This window comes from Micropterus salmoides, unplaced genomic scaffold (genome assembly GCF_014851395.1).
Source record: "Micropterus salmoides isolate LMB-PRFRI ecotype aquatic unplaced genomic scaffold, ASM1485139v1 Ms_hic_scaffold_16, whole genome shotgun sequence".
Classification (NCBI taxonomy): Eukaryota; Metazoa; Chordata; class Actinopteri; order Centrarchiformes; family Centrarchidae; genus Micropterus; species Micropterus salmoides.
The window spans coordinates 9726249-9743568 of record NW_024040707.1 but is presented as its reverse complement, the minus strand read 5'-3'; the positions used below and the strand labels follow the sequence as shown (position 1 = coordinate 9743568).

The 17320-nt window shown below is 41.8% G+C and overlaps 1 protein-coding gene across 1 annotated transcript in view; it reads right to left on the bottom strand.

Moving 5' to 3' along the window:
• The window catches only part of LOC119906242 (membrane-associated guanylate kinase, WW and PDZ domain-containing protein 1), a 35971-nt gene that overhangs the window by 7484 nt on the left and 11167 nt on the right, over nucleotides 1-17320 (bottom strand). The window contains 12 exon segments of the mRNA XM_038723811.1: nucleotides 2280-2690; nucleotides 2805-2868; nucleotides 3335-3847; nucleotides 3849-3891; nucleotides 4487-5012; nucleotides 5690-5851; nucleotides 6940-7010; nucleotides 7825-8020; nucleotides 9988-10114; nucleotides 10116-10162; nucleotides 11841-11960; nucleotides 16484-16600. Of these exon segments, the coding sequence (XP_038579739.1) occupies nucleotides 2280-2690; nucleotides 2805-2868; nucleotides 3335-3847; nucleotides 3849-3891; nucleotides 4487-5012; nucleotides 5690-5851; nucleotides 6940-7010; nucleotides 7825-8020; nucleotides 9988-10114; nucleotides 10116-10162; nucleotides 11841-11960; nucleotides 16484-16600 (2397 nt within the window).

Here is a 17320-nt window from a genome sequence, read left to right as displayed (position 1 = left end):
CTGAACTCAGCACTTTTAATACTATCTGATAACTCCCTTCATTTTATTGTTACTAGTGTAGCTCAAGAATGGCTCTAGTCCACAGAGCATCACTACATCTTGTAGTATGCTGCTTTAAGCCTGACTGGGGTGAAAAAATTTTAAATTCCCTTTCATCTGTTGAAAGAAACATAATACATTTCACAGCATCAGTTTGATCAACTATCTGACATCTAGAACATGTGAGCCTGTGGATCTAACTTTCACACAGCCACAGTCAACACATCTGACTGAGCAAACTTTAACGTGCAACACAGAATTACACCCTCTAGCTCATGCTCAAGCAATCTGAAACACTGCACCAAACCAGCACCCTCCCACCTTTTAGTAAACATGGAATGAATAATTACGTTTAGACTCCTTCACAGTTTTCAAAGCAGACTGTAGTCTCTCCAGCATGGCTCTTTGATTAGCATGCAAAAAAAATCCTAAATTCCGTGGCAGCTTGGAGGTGTTGAGATTCACATGCATCGGTCAACAGGAGCTAAAACACAGGTTTGCTGTCCCCTCTGTTGCGCCTCTGCGAAGGGAAATGTTCAGAGTAGCATGTCTATTAAGCATTCAGAGAGCAATGGAGAGAGCGGGAGGTAGGAGGGAGGGAGAGATAAAGAGAGAGAGAGTGAGAGTTTTAATCTTTTGAAAAACCAGACCGGACGCTTTTACTGCAGAGAAGGGGTGTGAGAGAGAAAGAGGGAGAGAGTGGGCGGGAGCTTGTGAGGGAGAGTGAGAGAAGAGCAGTGGAGAGAACTGATGAGAGGGGGAGAAAGAGAGGGAATGATAGAGGGAAAAGACAGATGTGGAGAGGCAGAGGGGACTTCTTTCTGTGACAAGACAGGAGAGAAATGAAGGGCTGAATGAGGACACACTGGAGATGGGGTTTGAGGTAGGAGGGAGGGTCTCTGTACTGCAGAGACAGGTGCACCTACAACCTTAATCTCATCAGATCTAAATGTGTGTCCGCTAGCGCCGTAAAGCAAATTGGACTGCATCAAACGGGAACAGGGGGCAGCCAATACAAGACAGGATAGGGAGAGTAGGTAATACATCATGGGGAAGCTGCGGTTAAACTGATATTCATAAGCAATACACTAAAAGCTAATAAGGGCAAGTTCGCTTCCCAGACAGAACATAAACAAGCCTCAACATCCTGTCAGGTCAGAGCGGGTAGAGAAACACAGAGTGAGATAACAGTGATAGGATACTTTTAGCAAAAGGTAATTTTGTTGAAGACACTCGAATCGACAAATTTAATTAGAAAGAGCATGGCTACACATAAAACCTATAAATAACACGGAAATGTCTTAAAGGAATAGGAAAGAACGCTTATTTTCTTTATGCTGAGAGTTAGATGAAAAGATCAATACCCCTCCCATTTCTGTACGCTAATTATGAAGCTATCGCCAGAAGCCTGTTAGCTTATAGCTTAGCATAAGGAAACTGAGGGGGGAAAGGGGTAACTAGCCTGGCATAACCCTAACCCTAACTCTGGCCAAGAAATAACCCAGTACAACTCCCATAAAACTATGTGTGGTTTTTAAACTGCAGTTTTTGTACAAAATCAACAAACAAGATAAAACATGCTAATTAGTTAGCTTTAGAGGTTCTGGTATTTGCTTCCTTTGGACAGAGGATGGCTAGCGGTTTTCCCCTTCAGTCTTTATGCTAAGCTAAGATAATCATGTGCTAACTCTAGCTTCAACTTTACAGTAGGATACATACATTGACCTGGTTTCAATCTTCTCAGCTAAGTCTCGGCAAATAATTGAATAAACATAATTCCTTTAAAGTCCATCTAGCTATCCAGGTTCCCTCTATACACACCAGCCATTGACAATAGTTGATGCTATACCTAAATTCTATAAACAATGCCAATAAAACCAACATAGGAAATAAAACACTTTACAAGTAATAGGTTTGATGATGCATCATGACTCATCCGGTGGCATGTGGCCTGGTGACCACTTTTTAATCTGTAATTACTTAATGGTGCGTCTGTCCACAAGGGCAATGAAACCTGTTTCCCTGGGCACATACCCCAATGGTGCTACTGGGCCAAAAAATATCAACTAATGCGGCAAAATGCCAGTCCTTCTTCAGATCATTAGATTGAATACAGAATAAAGAATACAGAAGAAGAATCTGAAGAATAAAGTTTTATAAACTAAAACATGTGCTATATTTAAAGCATTTAAAATGAAACATGCACAGTATGATTTGTCACTATGTAGCTTGGCGCTCACCTTTGCCATTCTCCACATCATGAGAGGCAATGACAAACCCAAAGCCCTCTCCTGGCTTTCTCCTCAGCTCCACATCAAACCCTCGGAGTGGCCGAGTTCGTTCACCCTGCCTCTCCAGACCGGAATCAGGCACTGTGACACCATCCGCCTCCTCCTCCAGGCCTGTGTTGATCCAGTCTTTGGGTTCCATGGTCAGGGTTACTGGAATCGACTCCAAGAAACTGGTGCTCTGAATCAGCGAGGAGCGCATCAGGGCTGGGGAGGGAGGGGCGCTAATGGAAGTATGGTGCATAGGCAGTGCATCTGGGAACGCAGAGGAGTTATCTGAACCAACAGGTGGAGGAGGGGGGCGGAGTAGAGGTGGAGGGAGTCTCCGAATGGAGCCAGGGGAGATGGCTGAATGATAGATACCTGATTACGAGAAAGACAATAACAGTAGGTGAAAAATAATGAATTTAGCCACAGTGAATTCTTGTTTGTCAGTAACTAAAATCACTGACTCTACAACTAATATGAGTCATTTACCTCCTCTGTAAACCAACAAGATGACTTCTGCCAGTTTGGTGTGTTCCAGGAGAACTGTTTGTACCTGTCAACAAACAAATAATTATATTGTGACACCTTTCAAGGAGGTGTTCATCTCTCAAACTGCATTAAAGCACCACACCGGTGATTAGGTAAGTTTTAACCTATGGTTTCAACGCAGTGTTTCCCAACCTAGGGGAGGGGAAATGAATTCCTATGAAGGAAATGCAAAAAAGCTAAATTCTTTTACTCAAATTTACTCAAATTTTGATTACTTCTCAAATTGTTGTTTCTCTAATTTTAGTTTTTTGTAAAATTCTGTATAGTAAGGCCACAAAAAACTTATTTTATCAAACTCCCTGAGAAGGGAAAATCCCTTTGTTTGAACTGATTCTAGCTCATTCACCCTGTGACAAGAGGTGGCAAGAAGACATTGCTTGATATTGAGCTAAAGAGGTTGGGAACCACTGTTTTAACCCATCAATACACATTACTTCTCCTGATTTCCCTCCCATTTGGTTCTCAACTACCTGTGCAGAGCTAAAACTCTGGACATCTGCTCCGTTGATTTTGACAATAGCATCCCCTGGCTGCAGGGAGTTGCACTGCTTTCTGTCCCAGACTCTTTTCACAATAGTCTTCCTGCCTCGTGGGCCGCCAGACGTCACGCTGAAACCGAGTCCTCTGTCTCCTTCACTCTGGGCCAAGACCACTGGCACTAGCTCCCCTCCACTCAAACTGCCAATTCCACTGCCCATGCTCATTGCCCCAGGAGAGGACATGCTGCTGGGACTTGCAGTGGGGCTGGTGTTGCCTTGAAAACCATTGAAGCCCCGGTGGTAGGGGCTATCAGGGGTGGGAGGAGGTCTGAGATGGGAGGTCTGCGGTCTGAAGAGGTGGGAGTGAGTGCTGTTGGGGCCACCGGGGGAGGACATGGGCCTCCTCGGTGACTGAGGCTGGGGCAGCCGGGACCCCGATAGGGTGCAGGTGGACAGATCACTCTCAGATGACTTAGATGTGCCGTGATGCAAAGGATGAGGGGGGTGTTGAGAGGGAGTTATTGTTGTGATTACGGATCATTGATGCCCTGATGAAAAAGAAAGTCAAAATCAATAATAATTCCAGTAAGCATTTGCTTTGACGCATTTTCTCATACTGAAATGTTTAGGGCTACAACTAACGATTCTTTTCATTATCAATTATTCAGCCAATTGCTTTCTCGATTAATCGTTTAGACTATAAAATGTCAAAAAAAAATGGTGAAAAATGCTTATCACTATCCCTAAAGCCCCAAGGTGAAAATAAAAACCATCCATCATCAACCGCTTATCCTGCATACAGGGTTGCGGGGGGCTGGAGCCTATCCCAGCTGACATTGGGCGAAAGGCCCGGACAGGTTGCCAGTCCATCGCAGTGAAAAATAAAAACGTTGATACAATTATACAGACTACACAATCAGCAGGCTTCAGGTGTGAAAAGAGTGATGAATAATGAATTAACCTCAGAGAGATCAGTCTTATTTGGAAGTAAACTTTCTAATTATGTTTAAATTTAATATTCAAAACCACTGCAATTGACTGCTAATTGTTTTAATTAAACACTTTATGAAGGGCATTACACAGTTAAATGAATGCACCTCAAAAGTACAATCTCTGTAGGAACCTAATTTGTGCCAGTGTTACCTGTGGGAACCAATGGCAGAAACCACTTCGCTGTCACTCTGGCTGGCAAGCGTTGGGTCGAATGACTGCAGCCTGGCTAAACTTCTCAAGGAACGAGGAGGACGTACAGGAGAGGAAGAGGCAGCGTTGCTCACACTGGAGCGTCTGTATGAGGACGGCTGCCTGGTACCGAAAGATGTGGCGTTCCCATTAGCGTCTAGAGTCACCCCCGGTTCCATGTAGCTCCCGTCACTGTGGACCCCGTTAAAGTTCAGTTGTTGGGTCTGGGGAGTGGGTGTTGGGAGTCGAGGTAGTTGGTGAAGAGGCTGAGGTTGGGTGGTGGTGGGTGGTAGGATGGGGTCCCCGCTGTCCAGTAGTCGTGGCGGGGGCTGCTTGGGACACCCGTCATGGTTGTAGAGCATGGGATACCCTCTTCTAACCTCTATGTCCACACTGTGGCCCACAGGCACCGACTTCAGCATCTCTACCACTTCTTTGTGAGACACTCCCAACACGCAAATGTCATTGATATACACCAGGATGTCCGCTAATAAAGCAGAAAAGAAAGCGCATGGATGTAGATATCATCACCATAACTGATATGATACTTATCTGCAGCTAAATTATACCTTTCTCACACCTTACACACCTTTCTCCCTTTGTGGTTATATCATTTGACCATTTTCATATGCTTGAGTGCGCAGATAAGTGTAGTTTCCAAATGAAACACTGTCTGAGTGTTTTGTGTGGGTGTTGACTAATCCAACCAACTAATCCCTCTAAACCAGCTTATTAACAGATATGAGCTACATCAGTTCCAGCAGAGACATCTGCCTGTATGGGCATTCGTGTGCGAGTGTGTATGTCTGTGAAGTGGATGCACACCACTGCATACACGTGTGTTATGATAGCTTGATTATGCTGTGCTAGCCCTGAGGATTAAGGACAGATTGTGATCTACACTTGCTATGGAAGATCAGAAAATTCCAGAATTATAATCCCAAAGAGTGGAGACAGAGAAATGGGGAGAAAAAACACACTGCTATGTAATAGTTTGTTTTGCAGCTGAAGCTATGGTAAATGTTGCACTATTACTAATAATATAGAAGTCGATCGTTGTGTATGAGAAGGTGTCTCCTCCTCTTTTCAGTTGATATTATATTGTTCTTAGCAATACATTAGATTTCTCATGCAATAATTATCTCTGATTCATTGAATTTTTACCTGTCTTGAGTGCTGAGGGTCCACTTGCAGTCACACTGTAGACCTGGAGGAACTCTCTTGGCCTGCTGCCCCCAACAATATTGAAACCAAACCCTCTGGAGCCTTTGGTTAAGTGTGTGTGCACGGGGAATCCCCTGAGCTCCCCAGGCAGGTCGGTGAACCCTGGTAGTGACCGAAACATAGAGAGACAGAGGAGGATGAGGATGAGATAATGATGATGCTTACCTCAGAGGAAAAGTCGTGAAAGTCTTCAAGGCAGTAAGGATTAAAAAAAATATCCCACCAGAGTGATATCAGAGAAAGAGAGGAGTGATAACAGTTTAAGTCCTGTGTGTTTATACGACTAACTGTTTAGAAATGACAGCTTTTAGGAGTGAGGGAAAAGGGAGGGAGAGTCAGAAAACCAATCGCCAGATGGCTTTTAACAAAAAATACATAATGGATAGAAAGATTGCATTAAAAGCAGAATCCATTACAGACAACCTCTTTAAAATCAGCCACATAATCCATTAGATTGACCCAACTCAGTACTGTAATCTGGGTCTTTTTATTTACTTTTAACTCTTACTTTGCATTACCAAATCTGTGAAAAATGTTTCTGCAGATTTATTTTCCTCCCATTTTGCCTTCTTATTTTAGCCCTATGTTTGTGTGGAGCGGAAGTTATCTCAAATTGCATAAAATTAAACAATTGTCCACCGTAAAACATTATGGCAGTGTTACTTTGGATTCCACTTGTACCTCATTTTTTTTTATCCTTCCACATGCAGGTGATCCTGGCCATAGTGGCGATTATATCACCTTCTGCTGGTGAGAGGAGTGTACTGCACTTCACTGAGACAAGCTGGAATCATAGCACTGTAACTGATGGGTTCATTACCGTTTGCAGTCAGCCATGTCAGACAGACACCAAAAACAAGATTATGTCCTTATCATGTGACCAAATTATGAAATTAAGTTGTCAGTCACATGCCATCCACGTGTCGACCCTGCCAGCCACAGCAGTCAGCCTGGCTCTTTGCCAGCAGCTCCAAGCTTTAGGCCTTAATCACTTATATGTTTCTGTCCAGCTAAAAGCTCATTCCATCTCATTTGACTCTAACAAGCTGGCTGTCTGCTACTTCCATTCTTGACAAATATGTAGCTTCATTTAGGCTGTTCAACAGTTCAATGTGTCCCTGTTTTTTTATAATTACATACAAAGAGAGATAGATGGGGGAAAAAAGAAAGAAAGAAACAAAGAGGCTCACATTCATTTTTGTAGACGGTTTCCCTGCTTGAGGCTCGAGGACTTTGCCAGCTGGTCCTCTTTGGGTTGCGACTTGAAGGGACAAAGTGGTACAGCAAAAGAAAAGCCTTCCTCTTTAGAAACACAATAGTATTGGATATAATATGACAGTATTGGAATTCAATACACCCAGAACAGACATGCCTGCCATTGACATTGATGACAACTTTGCATAGTATGACTCTACTGTATTCACAGCTTGTTTAAAGTAATAGCTCGACATCTGGGAAATCACTTTCTAGCTGGGAGTTAGATGAGAAGACCGATACCAGCACCTCTAAAGCTTAGTACGTTACATGCTTTTTAATTTGCACAAAATAAGTGCAAAAGTTCAAAAACCTCAAGTTGCGGGTTTGTGGGAATAGTGTATAAGTGTAATAGTGTATCCCTCCCCTTAAAATTGTATTTCCTGTTCCGTTGACATCTGTGGTTTGGGTTAAGGCTTAGACATTGTAGAGTTAACTGGTTGGGCTCAGGCTATGGTAAGGGGAATCACAAATCTGTGGGGAAACAGACTCTGACACTGGACTTGGCTGGACTCAAAACCACAACTTGTAGTTTCACACTTTAGTTTCTGTACCAATTAAAAAAATTAGATATAAGGTGTTAAATTAGTGAGTGGTAGGGGTGCTGATAGGGTTCACCTTTAGACAGAGCCAGGGTAGCAGTTTCCTCCTGTTTCCAGTCTTTACGGTAAGCTAAGCTAAACATCTCTGGCTCCAGCTTTAAGAGTGGTATTGATCTTCTCATCTAACTCTCTGCAAGACAATGAAAAAGCCTAATAAGCATAATACAAAATATCGAACTAGTCCTTTAACAGATTGGTGAAGAACAGGTAGATACTCACTCTATGTAGTGAGACTCTCCTGGGTCACTGAAGGCCTGCTCCCAGTGATCAGGCATCACACCTCTCACCCTGACACCACTTCTGCTGATGATGATCCCGTTCTCTACGACACGACCATCCCCACTGCTGGATGCCCGGGGCCGACCGGGTGTACGATGGCTAGGAGTGACGCTGCTGCTGAGACCTGCAGAGCCTCCTATAATTACAGAGACAACAAAGACTGATGAAAAAACTGAGCAGTTTTATTATTATTATTTAACAGATGCAGTAGGTGAAAAAGTTTCTCCTGCAATAACAAATTGATGCTGGCTATTGACATGCAAAAAGACCTGAGGTCAGCATCTCGGCTGGCTTTGTCCAATCTCTAAGGAGGCAGAATGTGTGACCATGCATGTCACACTACCAGTGGAAGAAAAGTAAGCATATTTTTCTGCCTAGCTGTCCTTCAGCTGTGAGCTCCAGCATGGATCTCAGAGATGTAGGACATAACACGGGTCCTGAGTCCCGCTGCACATGACAAGTGCTGCTGTACCCATCCACCCACACAGTATCACTTCAACAGATGACTCAGCAGAGGTCAGGTTATTGGATGGCTCCATCCTGCCTGCATCCTGCATTCAACCTCCCCAATGCAGGCTCCCGCTGCCCTACGTGCCTGTTTGGAGCATGTCCCTAACTATCTGAATCTCTACCTGCCTGAATTTCTCACCTCCCACGCTGCCCGCCTCTTTCTTATCTTCTGTAACAGTCTGGCTCCCTGCCTATCTGCCTCCACCTCCACCCTATGTCGCTGCCTTGCTCCCTTACACTAACAGTCTAATCTCATACTCGCCTTCTCTTCAGCATTGGTGTTCTTGGTGCCATCACTTCTCTAACTCTCCAGCACTGCCTTCATGATTTTATCTGCATAGATGTTGTCATTAACAGTGGTTGAAAGTATAATTTTGAGGCACTTGCGTATTACCATTTTATGCAATAACATTTGATGAAATATTATTAATATATTTATTTGACTGCTATAGTTCCTGCATACTTTGGGAATTAAAATATTACATAAAAACAACACATCATAACCATATAAAATACTACGCATTATCAAAAATAGGTAGGTTTCCAACCGGTTTGGTGTGTGACCCCATAAATAAGCAGTATCTAGTTGGGTCCCCTTGTCACATTTTAGATGTCTATGAGTTTTAGCAGTTCCATCAAAGAGACATTTCCGCTCTAAACTTCTCATATGGTTTAATTTAAATTACTGTTGGAGGCCCAAAGGGGTATGGATGGTAGGATGAATTAATATATAAATAAGGCAAAGACAAGAGAAAATGCCACAAAGTGAATACAAATTGTTGTAGCAAAACTTGACCCCTAGGTTTAGGAGCACTGGACTTCTTATCAGTCACAGGGTACATTTTTTCTGATACTTTAAGTGCATTTTTCTGATCATACTTCTGTACTTTTACTTTCGGTAGAACATTAATGGACTAAAGGACATTTATTGTAATGGAGTAAATGTATTGCTACGTTTGCCTTATGTATTGTACTTAAATAAAGGATCTGGATACTTCTTCCAACACTGGTGATTAAGAAGCATTTTAAGCCTTACACTTCCAGATCTTCCAGATCCATCTCAGTAAAACATTTACAGTAACACAAAAAATGTTTTGCCTTATAGGAATAAAATCTATAACAACAGTGTGTTTGCAATTCCAGTGTTAGGTACTAATGATTTATTTCGAAAACACTTTCTGCTTCCTTGTCACATGATTTCCTCAGTGTTTTCTCTCACCTCCCAGTGTGCATGCTTGCCTATCTACTGACCTTCCTGCCTACCCGACCAAAGGCATTCTGACCTTTTGGAGGTGATCCAGCAATCGATGAGGCCACAGCCCAACTGAGAGTTTAGAGCATACTAATCGTGCTAATGATTGATTAATTTGGGTATCAGAGACTGGAGCTATAGATAGAGGAACAATGCAGTATTTAGCAGCTGGCTACTGTCCAGGGCTGAACAGATCCATTTTCTAGTGTCAATATGTCTCCAATAACTATGTAATACTCTACTTAACAACCGACTACATCTTGGTTTTACCTTCAGAGATTTCAGATTTCATGACCTTGCCCACACATGCTGTCATATGGACCAGGTTTAGTAATACTTGCCTGACAGGCCTGAGTCCTCCTCACTGTTCCCGGCCTCCTCTGCAGCCTTCTCCAGGTTGCTGAGCGATTTGCTGCGTGTGCGGAAGTTTCTGAGCAGGTTGCGGTGTTCCTGGTATGTGATGGGGGGGGCTCTCTGCACTGATGTGAACAGGTCGAGGAGTGCCGTAGTAATTTCCTGAGACAGAGAAAGACAGGAGGAAGGTGCTTTGATATTAAAATAAGATGAACTGCCCTGTGTTGTAAATAAAATCTATTGCACACAGTCTGCATTAATATATTACTGAGTTCAAATCTGATCTGAGTTCATGAGGTAAATAAAAGATTTTCTATTCAGATATTCAGTAGCAGAGTGGGTTTGTCTCTCGTCTTTATGCACATATACAGCAAATGTCTACATCCATGTCTGTATGTATGTACATTACATATCCCCTGAGATCAGCTACTGTATATGTTCTATATTCTCAATTGTCGCCATCTGCTCCAGCTGGTACTGAAGAAATTGAATTACCTCCAACCCTCCATTTGGCTCACAGAGATCCAAATGGGTTGAGGGGAAACATTAGATTACTGAACTCAACAACAGTTTCACAAGTTGTCACCATTTCCTGCGATTCTTGCAGGCTACTGTACGCAAAATGCTGCTGATACTCCTCATTGCTTTTCTGTAGCGATGTGTATCAATGTCACATGTAAGGAAAGTGAAGATGACATTTATTGCTCCCATTAAACTCTTATAAATTATAGATGCTAATGTATGGAGGCTTCTTAATCAGAGGCAGCACTCTGAACCTTACGGGGGGAGGAGTCAGCGGGGTAGAGCTGAGCAACACCTGATGGCATTAATATGCATAAATAGATGGCTTTTCAACTGAATGTCCATTCATTACAACTAAAAAACTGCCAGTAAGTTCCTATTGGTAGGGAAAACATAGTACTTGACAAATAAGGGAAAGTTGTCTTTGAGGAAACGAAAGTTCGACATTTTGGGTAATAAACACTAAAATGCTATCTATTTGAGTTAAATGATAAGATTGATACTCTCATGTCTGTACAGTAAATTTGAAGCTACAGTCACCACCCAGTTAACTTCACTTTGCACAAAGACTGGTAACAGGGGGAAACAGCTAACCTGACTCTTTCACCTACCATCACCTCTAAGGCTCACTAATTAACACGTTTCACATTCCAGGAGTCTTGTCATCACCCTAAGGTTGCCAGGGAACCAGTGGAGATGCCAAGAAGTCACTGCACCAAACCAAGAAATAGTCTAACCCAACCCAACTTGTTGTTTTTACACTTCTGTTTTTGTACGTGTAAAATGAAATGAGGTATAATGTGTTAATTACTAAGCTCTAATGGAGCTGGTAAGCAGATTTTGTTACCTTTGGATAGATCCAGGTGAACTTTTTCCAACGCTAAACTAAGATAAGCTAATCAGCTGCTGGCTGTAGACTCTATTCATTTAACTTTCGGCAAGAAAGCTAACAAGGATATTTCCCAAAATGTCAAACTACTTCTTTACAACAACACAAAGATTCTAAAGGACCTCAATTATATGAATTGCTAATAACTTGCAACCACCAGTGCATATTGTCCCTATTCAAATAAACAATAAATCAAATCATAAATCAAAAACTAATAATTCAGTTAAATCATTACAAATTTATGTAATGTTCCAGTATTGAAATAAAGAGACATTTGAGTACAATTTCACAATCAAGAAAAGAATATATATCTAGTTTTGATATTATCAAAAGTGCAAAAATAAACTACACAATCTCCACTGCATGATGAATCACCATATAGTGTAGAAGATAATCTGCTTGCCCAGACAGTTATGTGTTCAACCTCACCTTTGAATTTTCCACTCTCAAGCAGCGCTCCCGACTCCTCCAAGGAGAAGAACTCCTCAATGGAGACAAAATTGTAGTCTACCCCTGGGGTTTCCCCATCTCTAGGTTGTCTGGTTGTACCTGGGAGAGGGAGACAACAGAAAATATTATGTCATACATCAGAGCCATGAAGCTAGAAATACTGCCAGCTCTAACGTGGATGATATGTTGATAAATCAAGGCCTTTCCCTCTCATTGGGGGCCATGAATTCGAGTTCAGCATTTAAACGAAACTGCAATTCAGTAAACCATAAATAGTTCAAGCATTACATTAACTTCACAAATTTTATAGAAGTAGTCAAACAAAATGTAACAACCTAATGAATCTGGGTGTAACTATAAACAGTCTTAAAAGGAGTAAACAAATTTAATTAGAACATTAATTGATAATGACAATTAACAAGTGACCTCTTTAATTACAGCATTTTGCTCTTGATGTAAAGTCAGTCCCAGATAAACAGAGCATCCACCCACAAACCATAATGTGCCCTTTGGTATGAAGAGCACAATTATGACAGTAGGCATTTACCAGAGCCTCTTTATTATGAACAGATCAATAAGAACAGAAGTAAGCATTAATGAGGCAGTTTTAAAGTCTTTTCTATCACCATTACAAAGATGGAGCACTTGGATGATCAATGGTCTGTCGTCATAATTGATTCACATTGACCTTGGCCTGGCAGAGAGCAGTGAGTCCAAACCACGGCAGGAAAAGCATCCCAGAATCACTGAGGTAAGCCTCAATGTTTGCTATATATTTGTCAAACATCTCCTAACCATGAAATATGTGTGCAGGCATGTAGTGTGAAATATATCACATTTTTATATTACTCATAAAGTCAAATCTGGTGGAATCATTTTAATTTGCAAATTGAAATACAAGGCGCCCGTTCTGACCTCGAGACAAGTAATTCTTTTCCCAAGACATAATCACGCCAAGTCCAAACTAAGGACGAATCTCTGTCCTTCTCCTGGAGGACCACATGTGATGTCAGTGTGGTGCTGGCAGGAGGGAGTCACGCCCAGCTACCCTATAAAACCCATGATTAATGTACTGCTGTCCTGGGAGCTGCTCTCCCAGCCACAATGACACATGTATGACTGCATGCACGCAAATACACACACACATAGACCAAAGAAACTAAACACAATTAACACATAGACATAAGGGACTGGAAACACAAACATTAGTGAGCATGAGGTATCTCTATCACCCTAACCTCTTCTCCACCTGCTCTGACAACTTTTTATCACTTCATCACTTTCATGGCTTTATATTGCAAAGATACACAGAATCACAAAAACAATTATATAAATTAAGGGCTGCAACTGATTATTTTCATTATCGTTTCATTTGTCAATTATTTTCTTGAGCAATCGTGTCATCATTTGAATATTAGCAAATGACTAATTGTTTCAGCTCCAGTTAAGTTTGCCTATGTTGTGACTTGTGCTCTGTGCTTCCCAGAGAAGAGACATTTCTCTCCAGAGAAGGTTGACCCTCACTTCCCAGCTCATTAGGAAACTGTCTGGTTCTTTTAAAGGGGATGAGAAGGGCTGATGTGATTGACCATCATTATAGCTCTCCCCAACTCCACCTGCTGATACTGTATAATGTATTCAGTCAACCATTTTTTTCCACTGCAGTCCTCTGGTCACCAAAAAAATACAAAAACAAATTTGGTCACATCCATGTGTGCTTGCACCTCAAGTTTGTGCTTGTTAAAGGAAAGTTAAAGGAAATTAGAGGTCTCTGTGTCTAATTAAAGATCTGATAGCAAATCTACTGATGACGTCTGATGTGTGTGTAATTCTTCTTCTCCCCTCAGGGCACACAGTATCTCTCCAGCTGATGTGGTGCGAAGTAGAGATTCATTATCTATGCACCCTCCTAGGAAATATATATGACATGTCAGGCGAGGCGGGGGGGGGCAAGATGGATTATTGACATCTTCTTCTTCCCCGCCTGTCCCTGTAGGCACCGCACACTGGGAGAGAGGGTGAGATAGGGATTGAAGAGGTAATTACAGAGAACTCTGTATCAACACCCAGAGAGAGCTGTCTGTCAGATCACTGCACACAAATAGCTAACAATGAATCCTACAGTTGAAAAGGCCACAGACGATCTGCCTGACAAAGCTGCAGTGAGCATATTAGAATAACTAAATGATGATGTTCTTATCTCTGACTCACTCTGAAGACAATTAGAAAAGTCTTTTCATGGACAAGACAGAGACACAGCCAGCCTTGAAACCGTGACATTGGCTCTGAATCATCCAAGGGCACATGAAGAAATGGATAGTGCAATTACACAAATATGGATGGGAAAGTTTAGATGGGTAATGTAAGGTCTGCAAAATTTGCATTTTTGTTAAAAATGAGAAAACAAAAAAGGATAGTTTTCAATAGTAAGCTGTTATATGAAACTTTTGTTTTACTGGGCTGAACACTGTTGGTCTACACATTTACCTGCAACCCAAACGCTACACAGTAAGCATCCTGTCTGCTTCAGTATAAGAAACACAGCCATTATACTGCAGTCGGCCCCTCCTCCATTTTGGCACTGATAGACATTTGCTTTTAATTTAATTCCCCCTGCCTAGATTATTGATACAGTAGCCTGCATTTACTTAATTCTGTCATTCATTTCCATTTTTATGCACTGCCCTCCTAACTGAGCCTTTGTAATGATATTTCTTGCATCAGTGCCAGCTCCAACATCAGAGAACATTGTCTCATCAAAAGGATTCAGGGATCCAGATACTCTCTAAATAGCACGGTGGTACTAAGCCACAGTTTCCAAAGAAGAAATAGCATTTAAATGAGAAAATACAAATCAAAACCATCATACCATCTTTGCTTCCTTATAGTAAAAAAAACATTTTAAAACTTGAACCATGCTTTACGGGCTAATTCATCTTCATCTTAGTTTTAATTTTAAAAATTAACAAACTACAGGAAAGAGTCTCCTGAAACAGGAGGAACATACACATGGTCCTGAAGGGGGCCACAATGAGCCACTGATAAAAACTCCTCAGCTTAAAATCCCTGTTACATGAAGCACAGGCGCCTCCTCGATGGAAAAATAACAAAAGTAAGGAAAAGTCTACTTTTATAAATCTACAAGTATTCTGCCGTCTTGGGATCAGGATTGCATGTGTGTGTTGGTATCGGCATGAGAACAACGGCATCTTACTGTGTCATGTCCAGCAGATCAGAAGATTACACACCCGGGGGGCTGAGCCTGCCTTGTTGAAGCACTCCGAAATGGGAAGTTGTTTCCAAAGTTTGACACCACTGGTAGGGGAGGCTGGACTGCTTTATGTAATATATTACAATATTTTGCCAAATAATACAGTGTATAAACTGTGTCTTCAGAACAATGTTTGACCAAACATCAAATTACTGATTTATCTCATTTTGTATATGACAGTCCTTTATCCATCCCATTTCTCTTTATCAATTTTTTGAGATGGCTAAAGCACTGCTTTTTATTTGCACAATTCACTCCCTGAGTAGCTACTTGTAGATTTAACAGGATGCACGCATGCATGGCTAAGTAATGAGAAAGCCTGATATGAATTAAACTGCAATTACACTATAATATGCATCTATATGTTGAATACTAACAGAGGCACTTTCTTGCACCATGCTGGGAGTTTTGACCTGTGCCTTGCTCTGTCAGCGAGTGGGCTGTGTAGCATGCCGGCAGACTGTCCCACATGACCTACTTCTTGGACTAAAGGAGAGATTAGCCGCAACTCCACACTGCCACGGCAAGGTTAAGACAACACACACACTAGGTGGTCTGTCTACGCCATACTAACACTTGACCAAGACAAATGCAAAAGCAGACCGACACAAGTCAGAAAACAAATCAAAAACATAGATCTTCCTCAAAAAAAACCCTGCAAGGCTGCTATATCCCCTGGCCATTTCCCGTGACGTCATATTATAAAGGATTAAGATAGCAACAGATGTACTACAACTAGCTGCCTTTGGCTGCCATTGTGCTTGATTGTATTCATAATCATCATAATGAAACAGCTTGTGTAGACTACAGGCCTCTTTTTCAGGGGATCATACAACAACAGTACTAATAAAAAGAACCTGTCAAACACAACTATCATCACATTTAATACCAGCTTACCACCCAAACAAAGTAATAGCCTGGAGCATAAGGGTGAGGATTGTAAGGGGGCAACTGCCACTGAGGATAAACCCAGTGTTGTGACAATACAGACTGTTGCTATGGAAATGTCCAAACTGATTGCAGTTGTGGCATTTATTCTCACTCAGACATGATTTAAGATATTTTAGACTCCACCCCCCATGTGGAAAAGTGTTTCACAGGCTTAAAGCCCAATTAACACCAAGCTATTCACAAGGCAGCAACTACCACATGTGCTATCAAACAATTAATAAGATCAGAAACTTAAGAGAAGTACGCCTGGATAGATTAAATATAATGTGCATGGTGAAAATAAACACAATATTCAGACAAATGACAACAACGGGACAAAGATCTGAACAGGGGGCTTAAAGGCCAAAGAAATATAAAGACAAGGTATATAGAGGGATGCAAATTATTGAAGGTTACTTACAAGGTACAGCACGGAGGTAGAGGTTCTCTCGGATGACCTGCTGAAGTTGGCTGTCCACAGAGCCGGGTGTGAAGCACTTACTCAGATACAACCTGAGATCCTTGCACAATGTTGAGCCTGAGGGAAGGGCACCGATACATGTATGGCAGGGAAAGGAGGAAGCAGAGAGAGAGAGAGACAGCGAGAGAAAGAAATCAGCCCAGTAAGCACAAACACACTGTTATTTACTCTAAGATTTGTTTGTAGCATGTCAAATAGACACATTTATTTAAAGTACTAATCTTTACTGCTGCCAGGCTTGATTTAACACTATCATTTTGCAACCTAGACTTTCACATTCACACCTACTGATCTCCCTATATCACTTCACATAGATCCTGCATATAAAATATGTTTTACCCGAGTCTCTCATGCATACATAAACTACTGGCTTAATTGCTCCAGTCACAACAGTTGAGGTTGTCACCAGCAGAGACAGAGTTGACTATCAGGGCTCAGATTCCTCTCTGATCTCTTAATATAATCTCAAGTGCTTTACGGCCTCTGATGACAGGTCACTTGCTGTTATGGATTGGCTGAGAGCATCTTCAGATTATCACTCTGACAGACGACCGCTCTGTCAGTGCTTCCCTTATAGGCTGCCGCCCAACTATCCCCTGTCACTCCCTACCCCCAATGTCTCTTACAGTGGTTCCGCCCAGTAGCAAACAGAATTTGTTGTGTGCTATTAAAAAAAATTCACATTGGAACTTTATTAGTGGAGGCAGTCAACTGCACATATATTACATATTACTGGCCACATATGGCTTCTGCCTGTAAAGGCAAGTTAATCCAGCC